Source organism: Heterodontus francisci, chromosome 6, assembly GCF_036365525.1.
Source record: "Heterodontus francisci isolate sHetFra1 chromosome 6, sHetFra1.hap1, whole genome shotgun sequence".
NCBI classification, from domain to species: domain Eukaryota; kingdom Metazoa; phylum Chordata; class Chondrichthyes; order Heterodontiformes; family Heterodontidae; genus Heterodontus; species Heterodontus francisci.
The window spans coordinates 6,700,061-6,722,566 of NC_090376.1; the positions used below are offsets into that span (position 1 = coordinate 6,700,061).

The 22,506-nt window shown below is 48.3% G+C and overlaps 1 protein-coding gene across 2 annotated transcripts in view; it reads right to left on the reverse strand.

Moving 5' to 3' along the window:
- Window positions 1-21,642, reverse strand: part of phox2a (paired like homeobox 2A) — a 261,951-nt gene extending 240,309 nt beyond the window's left edge. For both annotated transcript variants that reach the window (XM_068032768.1, XM_068032767.1), the window contains exon 1: window positions 21,420-21,642. In XM_068032768.1, coding sequence (XP_067888869.1) covers window positions 21,420-21,642 — 223 coding nt within the window. The remainder of the gene's footprint in view (window positions 1-21,419) is intronic.
- Between the last annotated feature and the right edge of the window lie 864 nt (window positions 21,643-22,506).

Genomic DNA, 22,506 nt, shown 5'->3' on the forward strand with positions numbered 1-22,506 from the left:
CTGGGTACAGTCTCTCTCTGGGTTCAGTCTGTCTGTCTGTCTGTCTCTTTCTGGGTTCAGTCTGTCTCTCTCTTTCGGGGTTCAGTCTGTCTCTCTCTCTGTCTGGGTTCAGTCTGTCTCTCTCTCTGTCTGGGTTCAGTCTGTCTCTCTCTCTTTCTGGGTACAGTCTGACTCTCTCTCTTTCTGGGTTCAGTCTGACTCTCTCCGTCTCTGTTCATTCTCTCTCTCTCTCTGGGTTCAGTCTGTCTCTCTCTGGGTTCAGTCTGTCTCTCTCTCTTTCTGGGTTCAGTCTGTCTCTCTCTCTTTCTGGGTTCAGTCTCTCTCTCTTTCTGGGTTCAATCTGTCTCTCTCTCTGGGTTCAGTCTGTCTCTCTCTGTCTGGGTTCAGTCTCTCTCTCTTTATGGGTTCAATCTGTCTCTCTCTCTGGGTTCAGTCTGTCTCTCTCTCTGGGTTCAGTCTGTCTCTCTCTCTGGGTTCAGTCTGTCTCTCTCTCTGGATTCAATCTGTATCTCTCTGTCTCGGTTCAGTCTGTCTCGCTTTCTGGTTTCAGTCTGTCTCTCTCTCTCTGCGTTCAGTCTGTCTCTCTCTCTGCGTTCAGTCTGTCTCTCTCTCTTTCTGGGTTCAGCCTCTCTCTCTCTTTCTGGGTTCAGTCTCTCTCTCTCTTTCTGGGTTCAGTCTCTCTCTCTCTTTCTGGGTTCAGTCTGTCTCTCTCTCTTTCTGGGTTCAGTCTGTCTCTCTCTCTTTCTGGGTACAGTGTGTCTCTCTCTCTTTCTGGGTACAGTGTCTCTCTCTCTCTTTCTGGGTTCAGTCTGACTCTCTCCGTCTGAGTTCATTCTCTCTTTCTTTCTGGGTTCAGTCTGTCTCTCTCTCTTTCTGGGTTCAGTCTGTCTCTCTTTTTCTGGGTTCAGTCTGTCTCTCTCTGTCTGTGTTCAGTCTCTCTCTCTTTCTGGGTTCAATCTGTCTCTCTCTCTGGGTTCAGTCTGTCTCTCTCTCTGGGTTCAGTCTGTCTCTCTCTCTCTGGGATCAGTCTGTCTCTCTTTGTGGGTTCAATCTGTCTCTCTCTCTGGGTTCAGTCTGTCTCTCTCTCTCTGGGTTCAGTCTGTCTCTCTCTCTCTGGGTTCAGTCTGTCTCTCTCTCTGGGTTCAGTCTGTCTCTCTCTGTCTGGGTTCAGTCTGTCTCTCTCTGTCTGGGTTCAGTCTGTCTCTCTCTGTCTGGGTTCAGTCTGTCTCTCTCTCTCTGTCTGGGTTCAGTCTCTCTCTCTCTGTCTGGGTTCAGTCTCTCTCTCTCTGTCTGGGTTCAGTCTCTCTCTCTCTGTCTGGTTTCAGTCTGTCTCTCTTTCTGGTTTCAGTCTGTCTCTCTTTCTGGTTTCAGTCTGTCTCTCTTTCTGGATTCAATCTGTCTCTCTCTCTGGATTCAATCTGTCTCTCTCTCTGGATTCAATCTGTCTCTCTCTCTGGATTCAATCTGTCTCTCTCTCTGGATTCAATCTGTCTCTCTCTGTCTGGGTTCAGTCTCTCTCTCTTTCTGGTTTCAGTCTGTCTCTCTTTCTCTGGGTTCAATCTGTCTCTCTCTCTGCGTTCAGTCCGTCTCTCTCTCTTTCTGGGTTCAGTCCGTCTCTCTCTCTTTCTGGGTTCAGCCTCTCTCTCTCTTTCTGGGTTCAGCCTCTCTCTCTCTCTTTCTGGGTTCAGTCTCTCTCTCTCTCTTTCTGGGTTCAGTCTCTCTCTCTCTCATTCTGGGTTCAGTCTGTCTCTCTCTCTTTCTGGGTTCAGTCTCTCTCTCTGAGTGCAGTCTGTATCACTCTCTGGGTTCAGTCTGTCTCTCTTTCTCTGAGTTCAATCTGTCTCTCTGTTTGGGAACAGTCTGTCTCTCTCTGTCTCTGGGTTCAGTCTGTCTCTCTCTGTCTGGGTTCAGTCTGTCTGTCTCTCTGTCTGGGTTCAGTCTGTCTGTCTCTCTGTCTGGGTTCAGTCTGTCTCTCTCTCATTCTGGGTTCAGTCTGTCTCTCTCTCATTCTGGGTTCAGTCTGTCTCGCTCTCATTCTGGGTTCAGTCTGTCTCGCTCTCATTCTGGGTTCAGTCTGTCTCACTCTCTTTCTGGGTTCAATCTGTCTCTCTGTCTGGGTTCAGTCTGTTTCTCTCTCGCTCTGCGTACAGTCTGTCTCTCTCTCTCTGGGTGCAGTCTGTCTCTCTGTCTTTCTGGGTACAGTCTGTCTCTCTCTATGTCTGGGTTCAGTCTCTCTCTCTGGGTTCAGTCTGTCTCTCTCTCACTCTGGGTACAGTCTGTCTCTCTCTCTCTCGGGGTGCAGTCTGTCTCTCTCTCTCTCGGGGTGCAGTCTGTCTCTCTCTCTTTCTGGGTACAGTCTGTCTCTCTCTCTTTGGTTCAATCTGTCTCTCTTTCTTTGGTTCAATCTGTCTCTCTCTCTTTGTTTCAGTCTGTCTCTCTCTCTTTGTTTCAGTCTGTCTCTCTCTGTCTGGGTTCAGTGTCTCTCTCTTTCCGGTTTCAGTCTGTCTCTCTTTCTCTGGGTTAAATCTGTCTCTCTCTCTGGGTTCAGTCTCTCTCGCTCTTTCTGGGTTCAGTCTCTCTCTCTGAGTGCAGTCTGTATCTCTCTCTGGGTTCAGTCTGTCTCTCTTTCTCTGAGTTCAATCTGTCTCTCTCTTTCTGGGTTCAGTCTGTCTCTCTCTGTCTGGGTTCAGTCTGTCTCTCTCTGTCTGGGTTCAGTCTGTCTCTCTTTCTGGGTTCTGTCTGTCTCTCTTTCTGGGTTCTGTTATGTCTCTCTCTCTGGGTACAGTCTGTCTCTCTCTCTGGGTTCAGTCTGTCTCTCTCTCCGGGTTCAGTCTGCCTCTCATTCTGGGTTCAGTCTGTCTCTCTGAGTGCAGTCTGTCTCTCTCTCTGGGTTCAGTCTGTCTCTCTCTCTGGGTTCAGTCTGTCTCTCTCACTCTGGGTTCAGTCTGTCTCTCTCACTCTGGGTTCAGTCTGTCTCTCTCACTCTGGGTTCAGTCTGTCTCTCTCTCTGGGTACAGTCTGTCTCTCTCTCTGGGTACAGTCTGTCTCTCTCTCTGGGTACAGTCTGTCTCTCTCTCTGGGTACAGTCTGTCTCTCTCTCTCTCTGGGTACAGTCTCTCTCTCTCTCTCTCTGGGTACAGTCTGTCTCTCTCTCTCTCTGGGTACAGTCTGTCTCTCTGGGTTCAGTCTGTCTCTCTCTCGCTCTGGGTACAGTCTGTCTCTCTCTCGCTCTGGGTGCAGTCTGTCTCTCTCTCGCTCTGGGTGCAGTCTGTCTCTCTCTCTCTCTGGGTGCAGTCTGTCTCTCTCTCCCTCTGGGTGCAGTCTGTCTCTCTCTCCCTCTGGGTACAGTCTGTCTCTCTCTCCCTCTGGGTTCAGTCTCTCTCTCTGGGTTCAGTCTGTCTCTCTGGGTTCAGTCTGTCTCTCTCTCGCTCTGGGTACAGTCTGTCTCTCTCTCTCTGGGTACAGTCTGTCTCTCTCTCTCTCTGGGTACAGTCTGTCTCTCTCTCTCTCTGGGTACAGTCTGTCTCTCTCTCTCTCTGGGTACAGTCTATCTCTCTCTCTCTCTGGGTACAGTCCCTCTCTCTGGGTTCAGTCTGTCTCTCTCTCTTTCTGGGTTCAGTCTGTCTCTCTCTCTTTCTTTCTGGGTTCCGTCTCTCTATCTGTCTGGGTTCAGTCTGTCTCTCTTTCTGGGTTCAGTCTCTTTCTCTGGGTTCAGTCTGTCTCTCTCTCTTTCTGGGTTCAGTCTGTCTCTCTCTCTCTCTTTCTCTCTCTTTCTCTCTCTCTCTCTCTCTGGGTACAGTCTGTCTGTCCCTTGCAGTCAGAAACAGGGGAATTTATTATGGGGAACAAAGAAATGGCTGACCAACTAAATGCATACTTTGGTTCTGTCTTCACAAAGGAGGACACAAATATCATACCAGGAATATTGGGGAACACGATTTCGTGAGAGAGAAGAACTGAAGGAAATCAGTATTAGTAGAGAAATGGTGTTGGGGAAATTGATGGGATTGAAGGCCGATAAATCCCCAAGGCCTGATTGTACGCATCCCAGAGTACTTAAGGAAGTGGCCCTAGAAATAGTGGATGCATTGGTGGTCATCTTCCAAGATTCTATAGACTCTGGAACAGTTCCTACAGATTGGAGGGTAGCTAATGTAACCCCACTATTTAAAAAGGGAGGTAAGAGGGCGGCACAGTGGCGCAGTGGTTAGCACCGCAGCCTCACAGCTCCAGCAACACGGGTTCAATTCTGGGTACTGCCTGTGTGGAGTTTGCAAGTTCTCCCTGTGTCTGCGTGGGTTTTCTCCAGGTGCTCCAGTTTCCTGCCAAAAGACTTGCAGGTTGGTAGGTAAATTGGCCATTATAAATTGCCCCTAGTATAGGTAGGTGGTAGGGAAATATAGGGACAGGTGGGGATGAGGTAGGAATATGGGATTAGTGTAGGATTAGTTTCTATGGGTGGTTGATGGTCGGCACAGACTCGGTGGGCCGAAGGGCCTGTTTCTGCGCTGTATCTCTAAACTAAACTAAACTAAGAGATAAAACAGGGAATTATAGACCAGTCAGCCTGACGTCGGTAGTGGGGAAAATTCTAGAGCCCATTATCAAAGATTTTATAGCAGAGCACTTGGAGAACAGTAGTAGAATCGGACAGAGTCAGCATGGATTTACGAAAGGGAAATCATGCTTGAACAATCTACTAGAATTCTTCGAGGATGTAACTAGTAGAGTTGATGAGAGGAAGCCAGTGGATATGGTTTATTTGGACATTCAGAAGGCTTTTGACAAAGTCCCACATAAGAGATTAGCGTTTAAAATTAAAGCGCATGGGATTGGGGGTAATGTATTGCGATGGATAGAAAATTGGTTTGCGGACAGGAAACAAAGAGTAGGGATAAATGGGTCTTTTTCCAAATGGCAGGCAGTCTGTCAGTCTCTCTCTGGGTACAGTCTGTCTGTCACTCTCTCTGGGTACAGTCTGTCTGTCTCTCTCTGGGTACAATCTGTCTCACTCTCTCAGGGTACAGTCTGTCTGTCACTCTCTCTGGTTTCTGTCTGTCTCACTCACTCTCTCTGGGTACAGTCTGTCTGTCACTCTCTCTGGGAACAGTCTGTCTGTCACTCTCTCTGGGTACAATCTGTCTCTCTCACTCTCTCTGGGTACAGTCTGTCTCTCTCACTCTCTCTGGGTACAGTCTGTCTGTCTCTCTCTCTGGGTACTGTCTGTCTCTCTCACTCTCTCTGGGTACAGTCTGTCTGTCACTCTCTCTCTGGGTTCAGTCTGTCTGTCACTCTCTCTGGGTACAGTCTGTCTCTCTCACTCTCTCTGGGTACAGTCTGTCTCTCTCACTCTCTCTGGGTACAGTCTGTCTGTCTCTCTCACTCGCTCTGGGTACAGTCTGTCTCTCTCTCTGTCTGGGTTCAGTCTCTCTCTCTGGGTTCAGTCTGTCTCACTCTCTTTCTGGGTTCAGTCTGTCTCTCTCTCTGTCTGGGTTCAGTCTCTCTCTGGGTTCCGTCTGTCTCTCTCTCTTTCTGGGTTCAGTCTGTCTCTCTTTCTGGGGTCAGTCTCTCTCTCTGGGTTCAGTCTGTCTCTCTCTCTGGGTTCAGTCTGTCTCTCTCTCTCTCTGGGTTTAGTCTGTCTTTCTCTCTTTCTGGGTTCAGTATCTCTCTCTGGTTTCAGTCTGTCTCTCTCTCTCTGGGTTCAGTCTGTCTTCTCTCTCTGGGTTCAGTCTGTCTCTCTCTCTCTGGGTACAGTCTGTCTCTCACTCTCTGGGTACAGTCTGTCTCTCTCTCTCTCTTGGTTCAGTCTGTCTCTCTCTCTCTCTCTCTGGGTACAGTCTGTCTCTCTCTCTCTCTCTCTGGGTACAGTCTGTCTCTCTCTCTCTCTGGGTTCAGTCTGTCTCTCTCTCTCTCTGGGTACAGTCTGTCTCTGTCTCTCTCTGGGTTCAGTCTCTCTCTCTGGGTTCCGTCTCTCTCTCTTTCTGGGTTCCGTCTCTCTCTCTTTCTGGGTTCCGTCTCTCTCTCTTTCTGGGTTCCGTCTGTCTCTCTGTCTGGGTTCAGTCTGTCTCTCTGTCTGGGTTCAGTCTGCCTCTCTTTCTCGGAGTTCAATCTGTCACTGTCTCTGGGTTCAGTCTGTCTCTCTCTCTTTCTGGGTTCAGTCGGTCTCTCTCTCTGGGTTCAGCCTGTCTCTCTCTCTGGGTTCAGCCTGTCTCTCTCTCTGGGTTCAGCCTGTCTCTCTCTCTGGGTTCAGCCTGTCTCTCTCTCTGGGTTCTGTCTGTCTCTCTCTCTGGGTTCTGTCTGTCTCTCTCTCTGGGTTCTGTCTGTCTCTCTCTCTGGGTTCTGTCTGTCTCTCTCTCTGGGTTCTGTCTGTCTCTCTGTCTTTGGGTTCATTCTGTCTCTCTGTCTTTGGGTTCAGTCTGTCTCTCACTCTGGGTTCAGTCTGTCTCTCACTCTGGGTTCAGTCTGTCTCTCACTCTGGGTTCAGTCTGTCTCTCACTCTCGGTTCAGTCTGTCTCTCTCTCTGGGTTCAGTCTGTCTCTCTCTCTGGGTTCAGTCTGTCTCACTCTCTCGGTTCAGTCTGTCTCTCACTCTGGGTTCAGTCTGTCTCTCACTCTGGGTTCAGTCTGTCTCTCTTTCTGGGTTCAGTCTGTCTCTCTTTCTGGGTTCAGTCTCTCTCTCTTTCTGGGTTCAGTCTCTCTCTGGGTTCTGTCTGTCTCTCTTTCTGGGTTCTGTCTGTCTCTCTTTCTGGGTTCTGTTATGTCTCTCTCTCTGGGTACAGTCTGTCTCTCTCTCTGGGTTCAGTCTGTCTCTCACTCTCGGTTCAGTCTGTCTCTCTCTCTGGGTTCAGTCTGTCTCTCTCTCTCGGTTCAGTCTGTCTCTCACTCTGGGTTCAGTCTGTCTCTCACTCTGGGTTCAGTCTGTCTCTCTTTCTGGGTTCAGTCTCTCTCTCTTTCTGGGTTCAGTCTCTCTCTGGGTTCTGTCTGTCTCTCTTTCTGGGTTCTGTCTGTCTCTCTTTCTGGGTTCTGTTATGTCTCTCTCTCTGGGTACAGTCTGTCTCTCTCTCTGGGTTCAGTCTGTCTCTCTCTCCGGGTTCAGTCTGCCTCTCTTTCTGGGTTCAGTCTGTCTCTCTGAGTGCAGTCTGTCTCTCTGAGTGCAGTCTGTCTCTCTCTCTGGGTTCAGTCTGTCTCTCTCACTCTGGGTTCAGTCTGTCTCTCTCACTCTGGGTTCAGTCTGTCTCTCTCTCTGGGTACAGTCTGTCTCTCTCTCTGGGTACAGTCTGTCTGTCTCTCTCTCTGGGTACAGTCTCTCTCTCTCTCTCTGGGTACAGTCTGTCTCTCTCTCTCTCTGGGTACAGTCTGTCTCTCTCTCTCTCTGGGTACAGTCTGTCTCTCTCTCTGGGTTCAGTCTGTCTCTCTCTCTGGGTTCAGTCTGTCTCTCTCTCTGGGTTCAATCTTTCTCTCTCTCTTTCTGGGTTCAGTCTGTCTCTCTGGGTTCAGTCTGTCTCTCTCTCTCTCTCTGTGTACAGTCTTTCTCTCTCTCTCTCTGGGTGCAGTCTGTCTCTCTCTCTCTCTGGGTTCAGTCTCTCTCTCTGGGTTCAGTCTGTCTCTCTCTTGCTCTGGGTGCAGTCTGTCTCTCACTCTCTCTGGGTGAAGTCTGTCTCTCACTCTGGGTACAGTCTGTCTCTCTCTCTGTCTGGGTTCAGTCTCTCTCTCTGGGTTCAGTCTGTCTCTCTCTCGCTCTGGGTGCAGTCTGTCTCTCTCTCGCTCTGGGTGCAGTCTGTCTCTCTCTCCCTCTGGGTACAGTCTGTCTCTCTGTCTCTCTCGGTGCAGTCTGTCTCTCTCTCTGCCTGGGTTCAGTCTCTCTCTCTGGGTTCAGTCTGTCTCTCTCTCGCTCTGGGTACAGTCTGTCTCTCTCTCTGGGTGCAGTCTGTCTCTCTGTCTTTCTGGGTACAGTCTGTCTCTCTGTCTCTGGGTTCAGTCTGTCTCTCTCTCTCTCTGGGTACAGTCTGTCTCTCTCTCTCTCTGGGTTCAGTCCCTCTCTCTGGGTTCAGTCTGTCTCTCTCTCTTTCTGGGTTCAGTCTGTCTCTCTTTCTGGGTTCCGTCTCTCTATCTGTCTGGGTTCAGTCTGTCTCTCTTTCTGGGTTCAGTCTCTTTCTCTGGGTTCAGTCTGTCTCTCTCTCTTTCTGGGTTCAGTCTGTCTCTCTCTCTCTCTTTCTCTCTCTTTCTCTCTCTCTCTCTCTCTCTCTCTGTCTGTCTGTCTGGGTACAGTCTGTCTGTCCCTTGCAGTCAGAAACAGGGGAATTTATTATGGGGAACAAAGAAATGGCTGACCAACTAAATGCATACTTTGGTTCTGTCTTCACAAAGGAGGACACAAATATCATACCAGGAATATTGGAAAACACGATTTCGTGAGAGAGAAGAACTGAAGGAAATCAGTATTAGTAGAGAAATGGTGTTGGGGAAATTGATGGGATTGAAGGCCGATAAATCCCCAAGGCCTGATTGTATGCATCCCAGAGTACTTAAGGAAGTGGCCCTAGAAATAGTGGATGCATTGGTGGTCATCTTCCAAGATTCTATAGACTCTGGAACAGTTCCTACAGATTGGAGGGTAGCTAATGTAACCCCACTATTTAAAAAGGGAGGTAAGAGGGCGGCACAGTGGCGCAGTGGTTAGCACCGCAGCCTCACAGCTCCAGCAACACGGGTTCAATTCTGGGTACTGCCTGTGTGGAGTTTGCAAGTTCTCCCTGTGTCTGCGTGGGTTTTCTCCGGGTGCTCCAGTTTCCTGCCAAAAGACTTGCAGGTTGGTAGGTAAATTGGCCATTATAAATTGCCCCTAGTATAGGTAGGTGGTAGGGAAATATAGGGACAGGTGGGGATGAGGTAGGAATATGGGATTAGTGTAGGATTAGTTTCTATGGGTGGTTGATGGTCGGCACAGACTCGGTGGGCCGAAGGGCCTGTTTCTGCGCTGTATCTCTAAACTAAACTAAACTAAGAGATAAAACAGGGAATTATAGACCAGTCAGCCTGACGTCGGTAGTGGGGAAAATTCTAGAGCCCATTATCAAAGATTTTATAGCAGAGCACTTGGAGAACAGTAGTAGAATCGGACAGAGTCAGCATGGATTTACGAAAGGGAAATCATGCTTGAACAATCTACTAGAATTCTTCGAGGATGTAACTAGTAGAGTTGATGAGAGGAAGCCAGTGGATATGGTTTATTTGGACTTTCAGAAGGCTTTTGACAAAGTCCCACATAAGAGATTAGCGTTTAAAATTAAAGCGCATGGGATTGGGGGTAATGTATTGCGATGGATAGAAAATTGGTTGGCGGACAGGAAACAAAGAGTAGGGATAAATGGGTCTTTTTCCAAATGGCAGGCAGTCTGTTAGTCTCTCTCTGGGTACAGTCTGTCTGTCACTCTCTCTGGGTACAGTCTGTCTGTCTCTCTCTGGGTACAATCTGTCTCACTCTCTCATTGTACAGTCTGTCTGTCACTCTCTCTGGTTTCTGTCTGTCTCACTCACTCTCTCTGGGTACAGTCTGTCTGTCACTCTCTCTGGGAACAGTCTGTCTGTCTCTCTCTCTGGGTACAATCTGTCTCTCTCACTCTCTCTGGGTACAGTCTGTCTCTCTCACTCTCTCTGGGTACAGTCTGTCTGTCTCTCTCTCTGGGTACTGTCTGTCTCTCTCACTCTCTCTGGGTACAGTCTGTCTGTCACTCTCTCTCTGGGTTCAGTCTGTCTGTCACTCTCTCTGGGTACAGTCTGTCTGTCACTCTCTCTGGGTACAGTCTGTCTGTCACTCTCTCTGGGTACAGTCTGTCTCTCTCACTCTCTCTGGGTACAGTCTGTCTGTCTCTCTCACTCGCTCTGGGTACAGTCTGTCTCTCTCTCTCTGTCTGGGTGCAGTCTGTCTCTCTCTCTGTCTGGGTTCAGTCTCTCTCTCTGGGTTCAGTCTGTCTCACTCTCTTTCTGGGTTCAGTCTGTCTCTCTCTCTGTCTGGGTTCAGTCTCTCTCTGGGTTCAGTCTGTCTCTCTTTCTGGGGTCAGTCTCTCTCTCTGGGTTCAGTCTGTCTCTCTCTCTGGGTTCAGTCTGTCTCTCTCTCTCTCTGGGTTTAGTCTGTCTTTCTCTCTCTCTGGGTTCAGTATCTCTCTCTGGTTTCAGTCTGTCTCTCTCTCTCTGGGTTCAGTCTGGCTCTCTCTCTCTGGGTTCAGTCTGTCTCTCACTCTCTGGGTACAGTCTGTCTCTCACTCTCTGGGTACAGTCTGTCTCTCTCTCTCTCTTGGTTCAGTCTGTCTCTCTCTCTCTCTCTCTCTGGGTACAGTCTGTCTCTCTCTCTCTCTGGGTTCAGCCTGTCTCTCTCTCTGGGTTCAGCCTGTCTCTCTCTCTGGGTTCTGTCTGTCTCTCTGTCTTTGGGTTCATTCTGTCTCTCTGTCTTTGGGTTCATTCTGTCTCTCACTCTGGGTTCAGTCTGTCTCTCACTCTGGGTTCAGTCTGTCTCTCACTCTCGGTTCAGTCTGTCTCTCACTCTCGGTTCAGTCTGTCTCTCACTCTCGGTTCAGTCTGTCTCTCACTCTCGGTTCAGTCTGTCTCTCTCTCTGGGTTCAGTCTGTCTCTCTCTCTGGGTTCAGTCTGTCTCTCTCTCTCGGTTCAGTCTGTCTCTCACTCTGGGTTCAGTCTGTCTCTCACTCTGGGTTCAGTCTGTCTCTCACTCTGGGTTCAGTCTCTCTCTCTTTCTGGGTTCAGTCTCTCTCTGGGTCTGTCTGTCTCTCTTTCTGGGTTCTGTCTGTCTCTCTTTCTGGGTTCTGTTATGTCTCTCTCTCTGGGTACAGTCTGTCTCTCTCTCTGGGTTCAGTCTGTCTCTCTCTCCGGGTTCAGTCTGCCTCTCTTTCTGGGTTCAGTCTGTCTCTCTGAGTGCAGTCTGTCTCTCTCTCTGGGTTCAGTCTGTCTCTCTCTCTGGGTTCAGTCTGTCTCTCTCACTCTGGGTTCAGTCTGTCTCTCTCTCTGGGTACAGTCTGTCTCTCTCTCTGGGTACAGTCTGTCTGTCTCTCTCTCTGGGTACAGTCTCTCTCTCTCTCTGGGTACAGTCTGTCTCTCTCTCTGGGTTCAGTCTGTCTCTCTCTCTGGGTTCAGTCTGTTTCTCTCTCTGGGTTCAATCTTTCTCTCTCTCTTTCTGGGTTCAGTCTGTCTCTCTGGGTTCAGTCTGTCTCTCTCTCTCTCTCTGGGTACAGTCTGTCTCTCTCTCTCTCTCTGGGTACAGTCTTTCTCTCTCTCTCTCTGGGTGCAGTCTGTCTCTCTCTCTCTCTGGGTTCAGTCTCTCTCTCTGGGTTCAGTCTGTCTCTCTCTTGCTCTGGGTGCAGTCTGTCTCTCACTCTCTCTGGGTGAAGTCTGTCTCTCTCTCTGGGTACAGTCTGTCTCTCTCTCTGTCTGGGTTCAGTCTCTCTCTCTGGGTTCAGTCTGTCTCTCTCTCGCTCTGGGTACAGTCTGTCTGTCACTCTCTCTGGGAACAGTCTGTCTGTCTCTCTCTCTGGGTACAATCTGTCTCTCTCACTCTCTCTGGGTACAGTCTGTCTCTCTCACTCTCTCTGGGTACAGTCTGTCTGTCTCTCTCTCTGGGTACTGTCTGTCTCTCTCACTCTCTCTGGGTACAGTCTGTCTGTCACTCTCTCTCTGGGTTCAGTCTGTCTGTCACTCTCTCTGGGTACAGTCTGTCTGTCACTCTCTCTGGGTACAGTCTGTCTCTCTCACTCTCTCTGGGTACAGTCTGTCTGTCTCTCTCACTCGCTCTGGGTACAGTCTGTCTCTCTCTCTCTGTCTGGGTGCAGTCTGTCTCTCTCTCTCTGTCTGGGTGCAGTCTGTCTCTCTCTCTGTCTGGGTTCAGTCTCTCTCTCTGGGTTCAGTCTGTCTCACTCTCTTTCTGGGTTCAGTCTGTCTCTCTCTCTGTCTGGGTTCAGTCTCTCTCTGGGTTCAGTCTGTCTCTCTCTCTTTCTGGGTTCAGTCTGTCTCTCTTTCTGGGGTCAGTCTCTCTCTCTGGGTTCAGTCTGTCTCTCTCTCTGGGTTCAGTCTGTCTCTCTCTCTCTCTGGGTTTAGTCTGTCTTTCTCTCTCTCTGGGTTCAGTATCTCTCTCTGGTTTCAGTCTGTCTCTCTCTCTCTGGGTTCAGTCTGGCTCTCTCTCTCTGGGTTCAGTCTGTCTCTCACTCTCTGGGTACAGTCTGTCTCTCTCTCTCTGGGTACAGTCTGTCTCTCTCTCTCTCTTGGTTCAGTCTGTCTCTCTCTCTCTCTCTCTGGGTACAGTCTGTCTCTCTCTCTCTCTGGGTTCAGCCTGTCTCTCTCTCTGGGTTCAGCCTGTCTCTCTCTCTTTGGGTTCTGTCTGTCTCTCTCTCTTTGGGTTCTGTCTGTCTCTCTCTCTTTGGGTTCATTCTGTCTCTCTGTCTTTGGGTTCATTCTGTCTCTCACTCTGGGTTCAGTCTGTCTCTCACTCTGGGTTCAGTCTGTCTCTCACTCTCGGTTCAGTCTGTCTCTCTCTCTGGGTTCAGTCTGTCTCTCTCTCTGGGTTCAGTCTGTCTCTCTCTCTGGGTTCAGTCTGTCTCTCTCTCTCGGTTCAGTCTGTCTCTCTCTCTCGGTTCAGTCTGTCTCTCACTCTGGGTTCAGTCTGTCTCTCTTTCTGGGTTCAGTCTGTCTCTCTTTCTGGGTTCAGTCTCTCTCTGGGTTCTGTCTGTCTCTCTTTCTGGGTTCTGTCTGTCTCTCTTTCTGGGTTCTGTTATGTCTCTCTCTCTGGGTACAGTCTGTCTCTCTCTCTGGGTACAGTCTGTCTCTCTCTCTGGGTACAGTCTGTCTCTCTGAGTGCAGTCTGTCTCTCTCTCTGGGTTCAGTCTGTCTCTCTCTCTGGGTTCAGTCTGTCTCTCTCACTCTGGGTTCAGTCTGTCTCTCTCTCTGGGTACAGTCTGTCTCTCTCTCTGGGTACAGTCTGTCTGTCTCTCTCTCTGGGTACAGTCTCTCTCTCTCTCTCTCTGGGTACAGTCTGTCTCTCTCTCTCTCTGGGTACAGTCTGTCTCTCTCTCTGGGTTCAGTCTGTCTCTCTCTCTGGGTTCAGTCTGTTTCTCTCTCTGGGTTCAATCTTTCTCTCTCTCTTTCTGGGTTCAGTCTGTCTCTCTGGGTTCAGTCTGTCTCTCTCTCTCTCTCTCTGGGTACAGTCTGTCTCTCTCTCGCTCTGTGTACAGTCTTTCTCTCTCTCTCTCTGGGTGCAGTCTGTCTCTCTCTCTCTCTGGGTTCAGTCTCTCTCTCTGGGTTCAGTCTGTCTCTCTGGGTTCAGTCTGTCTCTCTCTTGCTCTGGGTGCAGTCTGTCTCTCACTCTCTCTGGGTGAAGTCTGTCTCTCTCTCTGGGTACAGTCTGTCTCTCTCTCTGTCTGGGTTCAGTCTCTCTCTCTGGGTTCAGTCTGTCTCTCTCTCGCTCTGGGTACAGTCTGTCTCTCTCTCGCTCTGGGTGCAGTCTGTCTCTCTCTCGCTCTGGGTACAGTCTGTCTCTCTGTCTCTCTCGGTGCAGTCTGTCTCTCTCTCTGCCTGGGTTCAGTCTCTCTCTCTGGGTTCAGTCTGTCTCTCTCTCGCTCTGGGTACAGTCTGTCTCTCTCTCTGGGTGCAGTCTGTCTCTCTGTCTTTCTGGGTACAGTCTGTCTCTCTGTCTCTGGGTTCAGTCTGTCTCTCTCTCTCTCTGGGTACAGTCTGTCTCTCTCTCTCTCTGGGTTCAGTCCCTCTCTCTGGGTTCAGTCTGTCTCTCTCTCTTTCTGGGTTCAGTCTGTCTCTCTTTCTGGGTTCCGTCTCTCTATCTGTCTGGGTTCAGTCTGTCTCTCTCTCTGGGTTCAGTCTGTCTCTCTTTCTGGGTTCAGTCTCTTTCTCTGGGTTCAGTCTGTCTCTCTCTCTTTCTGGGTTCAGTCTGTCTCTCTCTCTCTCTTTCTCTCTCTCTCTCTCTCTCTCTCTCTCTCTGTCTGTCTGGGTACAGTCTGTCTGTCCCTTGCAGTCAGAAACAGGGGAATTTATTATGGGGAACAAAGAAATGGCTGACCAACTAAATGCATACTTTGGTTCTGTCTTCACAAAGGAGGACACAAATATCATACCAGGAATATTGGAGAACACGATTTCGTGAGAGAGAAGAACTGAAGGAAATCAGTATTAGTAGAGAAATGGTGTTGGGGAAATTGATGGGATTGAAGGCCGATAAATCCCCAAGGCCTGATTGTATGCATCCCAGAGTACTTAAGGAAGTGGCCCTAGAAATAGTGGATGCATTGGTGGTCATCTTCCAAGATTCTATAGACTCTGGAACAGTTCCTACAGATTGGAGGGTAGCTAATGTAACCCCACTATTTAAAAAGGGAGGTAAGAGGGCGGCACAGTGGCGCAGTGGTTAGCACTGCAGCCTCACAGCTCCAGCAACACGGGTTCAATTCTGGGTACTGCCTGTGTGGAGTTTGCAAGTTCTCCCTGTGTCTGCGTGGGTTTTCTCCGGGTGCTCCAGTTTCCTGCCAAAAGACTTGCAGGTTGATAGGTAAATTGGCCATTATAAATTGCCCCTAGTATAGGTAGGTGGTAGGGAAATATAGGGACAGGTGGGGATGAGGTAGGAATATGGGATTAGTGTAGGATTAGTTTCTATGGGTGGTTGATGGTCGGCACAGACTCGGTGGGCCGAAGGGCCTGTTTCTGCGCTGTATCTCTAAACTAAACTAAACTAAGAGATAAAACAGGGAATTATAGACCAGTCAGCCTGACGTCGGTAGTGGGGAAAATTCTAGAGCCCATTATCAAAGATTTTATAGCAGAGCACTTGGAGAACAGTAGTAGAATCGGACAGAGTCAGCATGGAGTTACGAAAGGGAAATCATGCTTGACAAATCTACTAGAATTCTTCGAGGATGTAACTAGTAGAGTTGATGAGAGGAAGCCAGTGGATATGGTTTATTTGGACTTTCAGAAGGCTTTTGACAAAGTCCCACATAAGAGATTAGCGTTTAAAATTAAAGCGCATGGGATTGGGGGTAATGTATTGCGATGGATAGAAAATTGGTTGGCGGACAGGAAACAAAGAGTAGGGATAAATGGGTCTTTTTCCAAATGGCAGGCAGTCTGTTAGTCTCTCTCTGGGTGCAGTCTGTCTGTCACTCTCTCTGGGTACAGTCTGTCTGTCTCTCTCTGGGTACAATCTGTCTCACTCTCTCAGGGTACAGTCTGTCTATCACTCTCTCTGGTTTCTGTCTGTCTCACTCACTCTCTCTGGGTACAGTCTGTCTGTCACTCTCTCTGGGAACAGTCTGTCTGTCTCTCTCTCTGGGTACAATCTGTCTCTCTCACTCTCTCTGGGTACAGTCTGTCTCTCTCACTCTCTCTGGGTACAGTCTGTCTGTCTCTCTCTCTGGGTACTGTCTGTCTCTCTCACTCTCTCTGGGTACAGTCTGTCTGTCACTCTCTCTCTGGGTTCAGTCTGTCTGCCACTCTCTCTGGGTACAGTCTGTCTCTCTCACTCTCTCTGGGTACAGTCTGTCTGTCTCTCTCACTCGCTCTGGGTACAGTCTGTCTCTCTCTCTCTGTCTGGGTGCAGTCTGTCTCTCTCTCTGTCTGGGTTCAGTCTCTCTCTCTGGGTTCAGTCTGTCTCACTCTCTTTCTGGGTTCAGTCTGTCTCTCTCTCTGTCTGGGTTCAGTCTCTCTCTGGGTTCAGTCTGTCTCTCTCTCTTTCTGGGTTCAGTCTGTCTCTCTTTCTGGGGTCAGTCTCTCTCTCTGGGTTCAGTCTGTCTCTCTCTCTGGGTTCAGTCTGTCTCTCTCTCTCTCTGGGTTTAGTCTGTCTTTCTCTCTCTCTGGGTTCAGTATCTCTCTCTGGTTTCAGTCTGTCTCTCTCTCTCTGGGTTCAGTCTGTCTCTCACTCTCTGGGTACAGTCTGTCTCTCTCTCTCTGGGTACAGTCTGTCTCTCTCTCTCTCTTGGTTCAGTCTGTCTCTCTCTCTCTCTCTCTGGGTACAGTCTGTCTCTCTCTCTCTCTGGGTTCAGTCTGTCTCTGTCTCTCTCTGGGTTCAGTCTCACTCTCTGGGTTCCGTCTCTCTCTCTTTCTGGGTTCCGTCTCTCTCTCTTTCTGGGTTCCGTCTCTCTCTCTTTCTGGGTTCCGTCTCTCTCTCTGTCTGGGTTCAGTCTGTCTCTCTGTCTGGGTTCAGTCTGTCTCTCTCTGTCTGGGTTCAGTCTGTCTCTCTCTGTCTGGGTTCAGTCTGTCTCTCTCTCTTTCTGGGTTCAGTCTGTCTCTCTCTCTTTCTGGGTTCAGTCTGTCTCTCTCTCTTTCTGGGTTCATTCTGTCTCTCTCTCTTTCTGGGTTCAGTCGGTCTCTCTCTCTTTCTGGGTTCAGTCGGTCTCTCTCTCTGTCTGGGTTCAATCTGTCTGTCTCTCTCTGGGTTCAGTCTGTCTGTCTCTCTTTCTGGGTTCAGTCTCTCTCTCTGGGTACAGTCTGTCTCTCTGGGTACAGTCTGTCTCTCTCTCTCTGGGTACAGTCTGTCTGTCTGTCTCTGGGTACAGTCTGTCTCTCTCACTCTCTCTGGGTACAGTCTGTCTGTCTCTCTCACTCTCTCTGGGTACAGTCTGTCTGTCTCTCTCACTCTCTCTGGGTACAGTCTGTCTGTCACTCTCTTGGGTACAGTCTGTCTGTCTCTCTCACTCTCCCTGGGTACAGTCTGTCTGTCACTCTCTCTGGGTACAGTCTGTCTGTCTCTCTCTGGGTACAGTCTGTCTGTCTCACTCTCTCTGGGTTCAGTCTGTCTGTCTCTCACACTCTCTGGGTACAGTCTGTCTGTCACTCTCTCTGGGTACAGTCTGTCTATCTCTCTCACTCTCTCTGGGTACAGTCTGTCTATCTCTCTCACTCTCTCTGGGTACAGTCTGTCTGTCACTCTCTCTGGGTACAGTCTGTCTGTCTGTCACTCTCTCTGGGTTCAGTCTGTCTCTCTCACTCTCTCTGGGTACAGTCTGTCTGTCTCTCTCTCTGGGTTTAGTCTCTCTCGGGGTACAGTCTATCTGTCTCTCTCTGGGTTCAGTCTGTCTCTCTCTTGGTTCAGTCTCTCTCTGGGTACAGTCTGTCTGTCTCTCTCTGGGTTCAGTCTGTCAGTCTCTCTCTGGGTACAGTCTGTCTGTCACTCTCTGGGTACAGTCTGTCTGTCACTCTCTGGGTACAGTCTGTCTGTCTCCCTCTGGGTACAATCTGTTTCTCTCACTCTCTCAGGGTACAGTCTGTCTGTCTCACTTACTTTCTCTGGGTGCAGTCTGTCTGTCACTCTCTCTGGGTACAGTCTGTCTGTCACTCTCTCTGGGTACAGTCTGTCTGTCTCTCTCTGGGTTCAGTCTGTCTGTCTCTCTCACTCTCTCTGGGTACAGTCTGTCACTCTCTCTGGGTACAGTCTGTCTGTCACTCTCTCTGGATACAGTCTGTCTGTCTCTCTCTGGGTTCAGTCTGTCTGTCTCTCTCACTCTCTCTTGGTACAGTCTGTCACTCTCTCTGGGTACAGTCAGTCTGCCTCTCTCTCTGGGTGCAGTCTGTCTGTCTCTCTCTCACTCTCTCTGGGTACAGTCTGTCTGTCTCTCTGTCTCTCTCACTGTCTCTGGGTACAGTCTGTCTGTCACTCTCTCTGGGTACAGTCTGTCTGTCTCTCTCACTCTCTCTGGGTACAGTCTGTCTGTCTCTCTCTGGGTACAGTCTGTCTGTCTCTCACTCTCTCTGGGTTCAGTCTGTCTGTCTCTCTCACTCTCTGGGTACAGTCTGTCTGTCACTCTCACTCTCTGGGTACAGTCTGTCTGTCTCTCTCACTCTCTCTGGGTACAGTCTGTCTGTCACTCTCTCTGGATACAGTCTGTCTGTCTGTCACTCTCTGGGTTCAGTCTGTCTGTCTCTCTCACTCTCTCTGGGTACAGTCTGTCAATCTCTCTGGGTACAGTCTGTCTGCCTCTCTCTCTGGGTACAGTCTGTCTGTCTCTCACTCTCTCTGGGTACAGTCTGTCTGTCTCTCTGTCTCTCTCACTGTCTCTGGGTACAGTCTGTCTGTCACTCTCTCTGGGTACAGTCTGTCTGTCTCTCTCACTCTCTCTGGGAACAGTCTGTCTGTCTCTCTCTGGGTACAGTCTCTCTCTCTCACTCTCTCTGGGTTCAGTCTGTCTGTCTCACTCTCTCTGGGTACAGTCTGTCTGTCACTCTCTCTGGGTACAGTCTGTCTGTCTCTCTCACTCTCTCTGGGTACAGTCTGTCTGTCACTCTCTCTGGATACAGTCTATCTGTCTCTCTCTCTCTGGGTTCAGTCTGTCTGTCTCTCTCTCTCTCTCTGGGTACAGTCGGTCTGTCTCTCTCTCTGGGTTCAGTCTCTCTCTGGGTTCAGTCAGTCTCTCTCTCTGGGTTCAGTTTCTCTCTGGGTACAATCTGTCTGTGTGTCTGTCTCTCTCTGGGTACAATCTGTCTATCTGTCTCTCTCTCTCTGGGTACAGTCTGTCTGTCTCTCTCTGGGTTCAGTCAGTCTCTCTCTCTCTGGGTTCAGTTTCTCTCTGGGTACAATCTGTCTGTCTGTCTGTCTCTCTCTGGGTTCAGTCAGGCTCTCTCTGGGTTCAGTTTCTCTCTGGGTACAATCTGTCTGTCTGTCTGTCTCTCTCTGTGTACAATCTGTCTATCTGTCTCTCTCTCTGGGTTCAGTCTGTCCGTCTCTTTCCCCATAAAATCTCGCAGTACAGAAGCAGGCCATTCTGCCCACAGTATCTGTACTGGACCAATCCTTCCCGCCCCAGTCCAATGTGACTTGTCTACCTTTCTCCCAGCGTTTCTCTTGATATTTCCAGCACCAGGAGACTGAGATATGAAAAGCAGTGCTGGAAATATGAAATAAAACAGAATATGCTGTAAATAGATAGCAGCTCGGTCAGAATCTGAAAAGGGGAATGGACTGGTTTAGCTTTGGGGTTAATATCGGAACAGTTAGAGCCACAAATTAATCATGGAATAATACAACACAAAAAAATGTTAATTCGGCCCATCGTGCCTGTGCTGGCTCTTTGAAGGAGACTCTGCAATGTTTCCTCTTGAATATTTGTCCAATTTTGTTTTGAAAGTTATTAACTTGGGGTTTCCTCTATCAGGTACTGACTGTGTGTTCGCAACATTTACAATTTTGTTAAATTCTCCTTATTAAACTGATATTAAAATAAAATAATTCCTGTTATTATATGAAATATTTTCTCAGCGGATGAGATGAAACGGAGAATTCGTAGCACCTTCCCCTGCTCCGGCTTTAAACCATCGACCCGAATAAAGAAACTTCATTAAAAAGCTTTAACAGGACTCGGCTGGAGGAGAATCACAACTAAATATCAAACATGTCATCCGGAGAAAATGGATTCGTTTTTAAATCAGACCGAAAATAAAAGAAACGAAATCTGTGAATCACTGAAAATTAATAACAAGATTTTATCAGAAATCCGATTCGGGAAGAGCAAAGTGAGCAAGAGAATTAAAAATTAAAATAAATGTTAAAATATGAGCCGGAATTATGTGAGCGATAAAATCATTTCTGTTAATGATCTTGATAATTCGTTCATTGATAAAAGGGAATCTTTCCTCGACACCTGTTAGTTCTGATGTCTGATCCTTTTTTTAAACAAAAAAACGAACGAATTCGATGTTTAATTATTTTGCGTTAGGTTTTTAAATGTCGGTCTTTTTTGTAGAATATTACATTTATCGTAAAAATTTCCGCTCACGTTTCCTATCTAACGAGGAACGAAAATCAGAATTTAATAATCCATAACTATAAGTACAGAAAAATTACAAACTGCACTCATTGCACCCTCACATAGACTCAGAGAGACAGAGAGAGAGAAACGGAGAGAGAGAGGGGGGAGAGAGAGAGAGAGAGAGAGAGGGGCAGGGAGAGAGAGAGAAACGGAGAGAGAGAGGGGAGAGACAGAGAGAGAAACGGAGAGAGAGGGAGAGAGGCAGGGAGAGAGAGAGAAACGGAGAGAGAGAGAGGGGGAGAGACAGAGAGAGAAACGGAGAGAGAGGGAGAGAAACGGAGAGGGAGAGAGACAGAGAGAAACGGAGAGAGGGAAAGAGACAGAGACAGAAGCGGAGAGAGAGAGGGAGAGAGACAGGGAGAGAGAGAGAGAGAAACGGAGAGAGAGAGGGAGAGAGGCAGGGAGAGAGAGAGAGAAACGGAGAGAGAGACAGAGAGAGAAACGGAGAGGGAGAGAGACAGGGAGAGAGAGGGAGAGAGACAGAGACAGAAACGGAGAGAGAAACGGAGAGATAGAGAGAGGGAGAGAGACAGAGACAGAAACGGAGAGAGAGACAGAGAGAGAAACGGAGAGATAGAGAGAGGGAGAGAGACAGAGACAGAAACGGAGAGAGAGACAGAGAGAGGGAGAGAAAGACACACACACGCACACACACACACACACAGACAGTAACGGAGAGAGAGAGGGAGAGAGACAGAGAGAGAAACGGAGAGAGAGACAGAGAGGGAGAGAGAGACACACACACGCGCACACACACACACACACACACACAGACAGTAACGGAGAGAGAGAGGGAGAGAGACAGAGAGACGGAGAGAGAGGGAGAGAGAGAGAGAGAGAGAAAGAGACAGAGACAGACAGAGACAGACAGACAGATACAAGCACACGCAGAGAGAGATACAGAGGGATAGATCCACAAACACATACAGAAACACAGAGAGCCAAATACATAACCTCTGCAGAGATACATAAACAGAGACACAAACAAGGACAGAGATAGGTTGGAGCCAACCTGAACTAATACTGATATAAAATAAGTCACTTTATAACTTAAGAAATGACATAAAGACAGAAAATTTCCAAAATCCCTGATAATCCTGCACCCGTTGTAAATCTGAACAAACCCTTGATTTAAAATATATATATATATTTATTGGTCAAAAGAAAACGCCCTAATGATTTCGATTGAGGAATTCCTCTCAGATTAACAGTTTTTTTTGAAAAAAGATATCCAATTCACAATCGCCTCTTCGAAAAATGACTTTATTACTTTGGGGAAAGGAATCAGAAATTGTTGCCCCAATAATTAATAATTTGGGAAAAGGTTTCCTATTTTTTCTTCTGCAGGGATTCGATTATATTCGTTTGATTTAATACGCAGAGTTCCCTTAACCAAATTACCCATTAATGTGTTCGGGCTGTGAATGTAATAACCCTGCAATATAACTCAATTATCTACAATCCTCTCTCCTTCTTAACCCAATCACCACATTTTTCGATTGGTTTCAATAATGTTTAAACACACACACAGTTAAAGCACACACCCAGTAATTTCTTTATATTTAATTCCAAACACTGGTCTCTTTTCTATCACCTCCTGTTTTTCTTTTACCTGTAGTGTACGGAGTGCTCTGGTGCTCTCGAAGGGGTCCCAGGCTGCAGTTGGCAGGAGTCAGGGTTGGGCAGACCGGGCCGGTGCCGAAGTTGGACCTGATAGTGTTGTACTGGAAACTGTTAGCCTGACTGCAGGAACTGAAATCGGCGTAAGCTGACGCTTCCATTGCCGCCATACAGGAATCGTAGGAATTCAGGTAAGAATAATCCATTTTATACATAGAGATGGGAGCTTGGGATTAGGGCAAGAAAAAAAAAACACAATTGGTTTTCTTTTTTTTTAAAAGAAAGTGATTTAAAAAACTTAAAACACACACACACACTATCCCCACAGAAACTGGGTTGACTCTGAACGAGGGTGTGAGGGATCCTAGACCTTGTGTTTTATCAGACTAGTGAGCAAGTGTCTGTTAAACCTAACGACCAGGCTTCTAATAAACTTGACAATACTTTCAGACAATAGCGAGGCGTTGGTCCATTTTACATGACAATAAATCTCGAATCTATTGGACTAGTGAAGGGAGAGTGAGTTCGCTCCAGTCTCCTCCCATGCATCAGTAATTACACACTTTAACTCTTCACTACCTCTCCCGCCCTCACTCACCCACCTTCCCCTCGCTTTGCAACATGAATTCTTATCCTTTCACAAATCACTTGCTATTTAGTTTACAGTTTTGTCTGAACTTTCGCCGCAGAATTCACTCCCTCTCTCCCCCCACCACCCCCAGTGTTAAAATCATTGAAATGGACTTTTCATCAGGAGAGAAGGAAGGAGAGCAAGTGACTGATTAACCAAGTTCCCAATATTCCCGATTTATCGTCAAGTGATGTAGGTCATTTAATGTTTTTTACTGTTAAAAAGGTGGAGCTAAAGACTGGGGTTTTTATTGTCACAGTTTATTAAGATTTCTGATCCCCCCCCCCCCCCCATACTGATCTATATTTCACTCCACAATATTGTTTAAACAATTTAAACGTGTCACATTAACAACTTACATCATCTTTCAGAAACCAGTCTCTCGCCTTTTTACTCGAATCGTCAAAAACAAACATTAAAAACAGTATTTGGAATTAACATTGTAGAA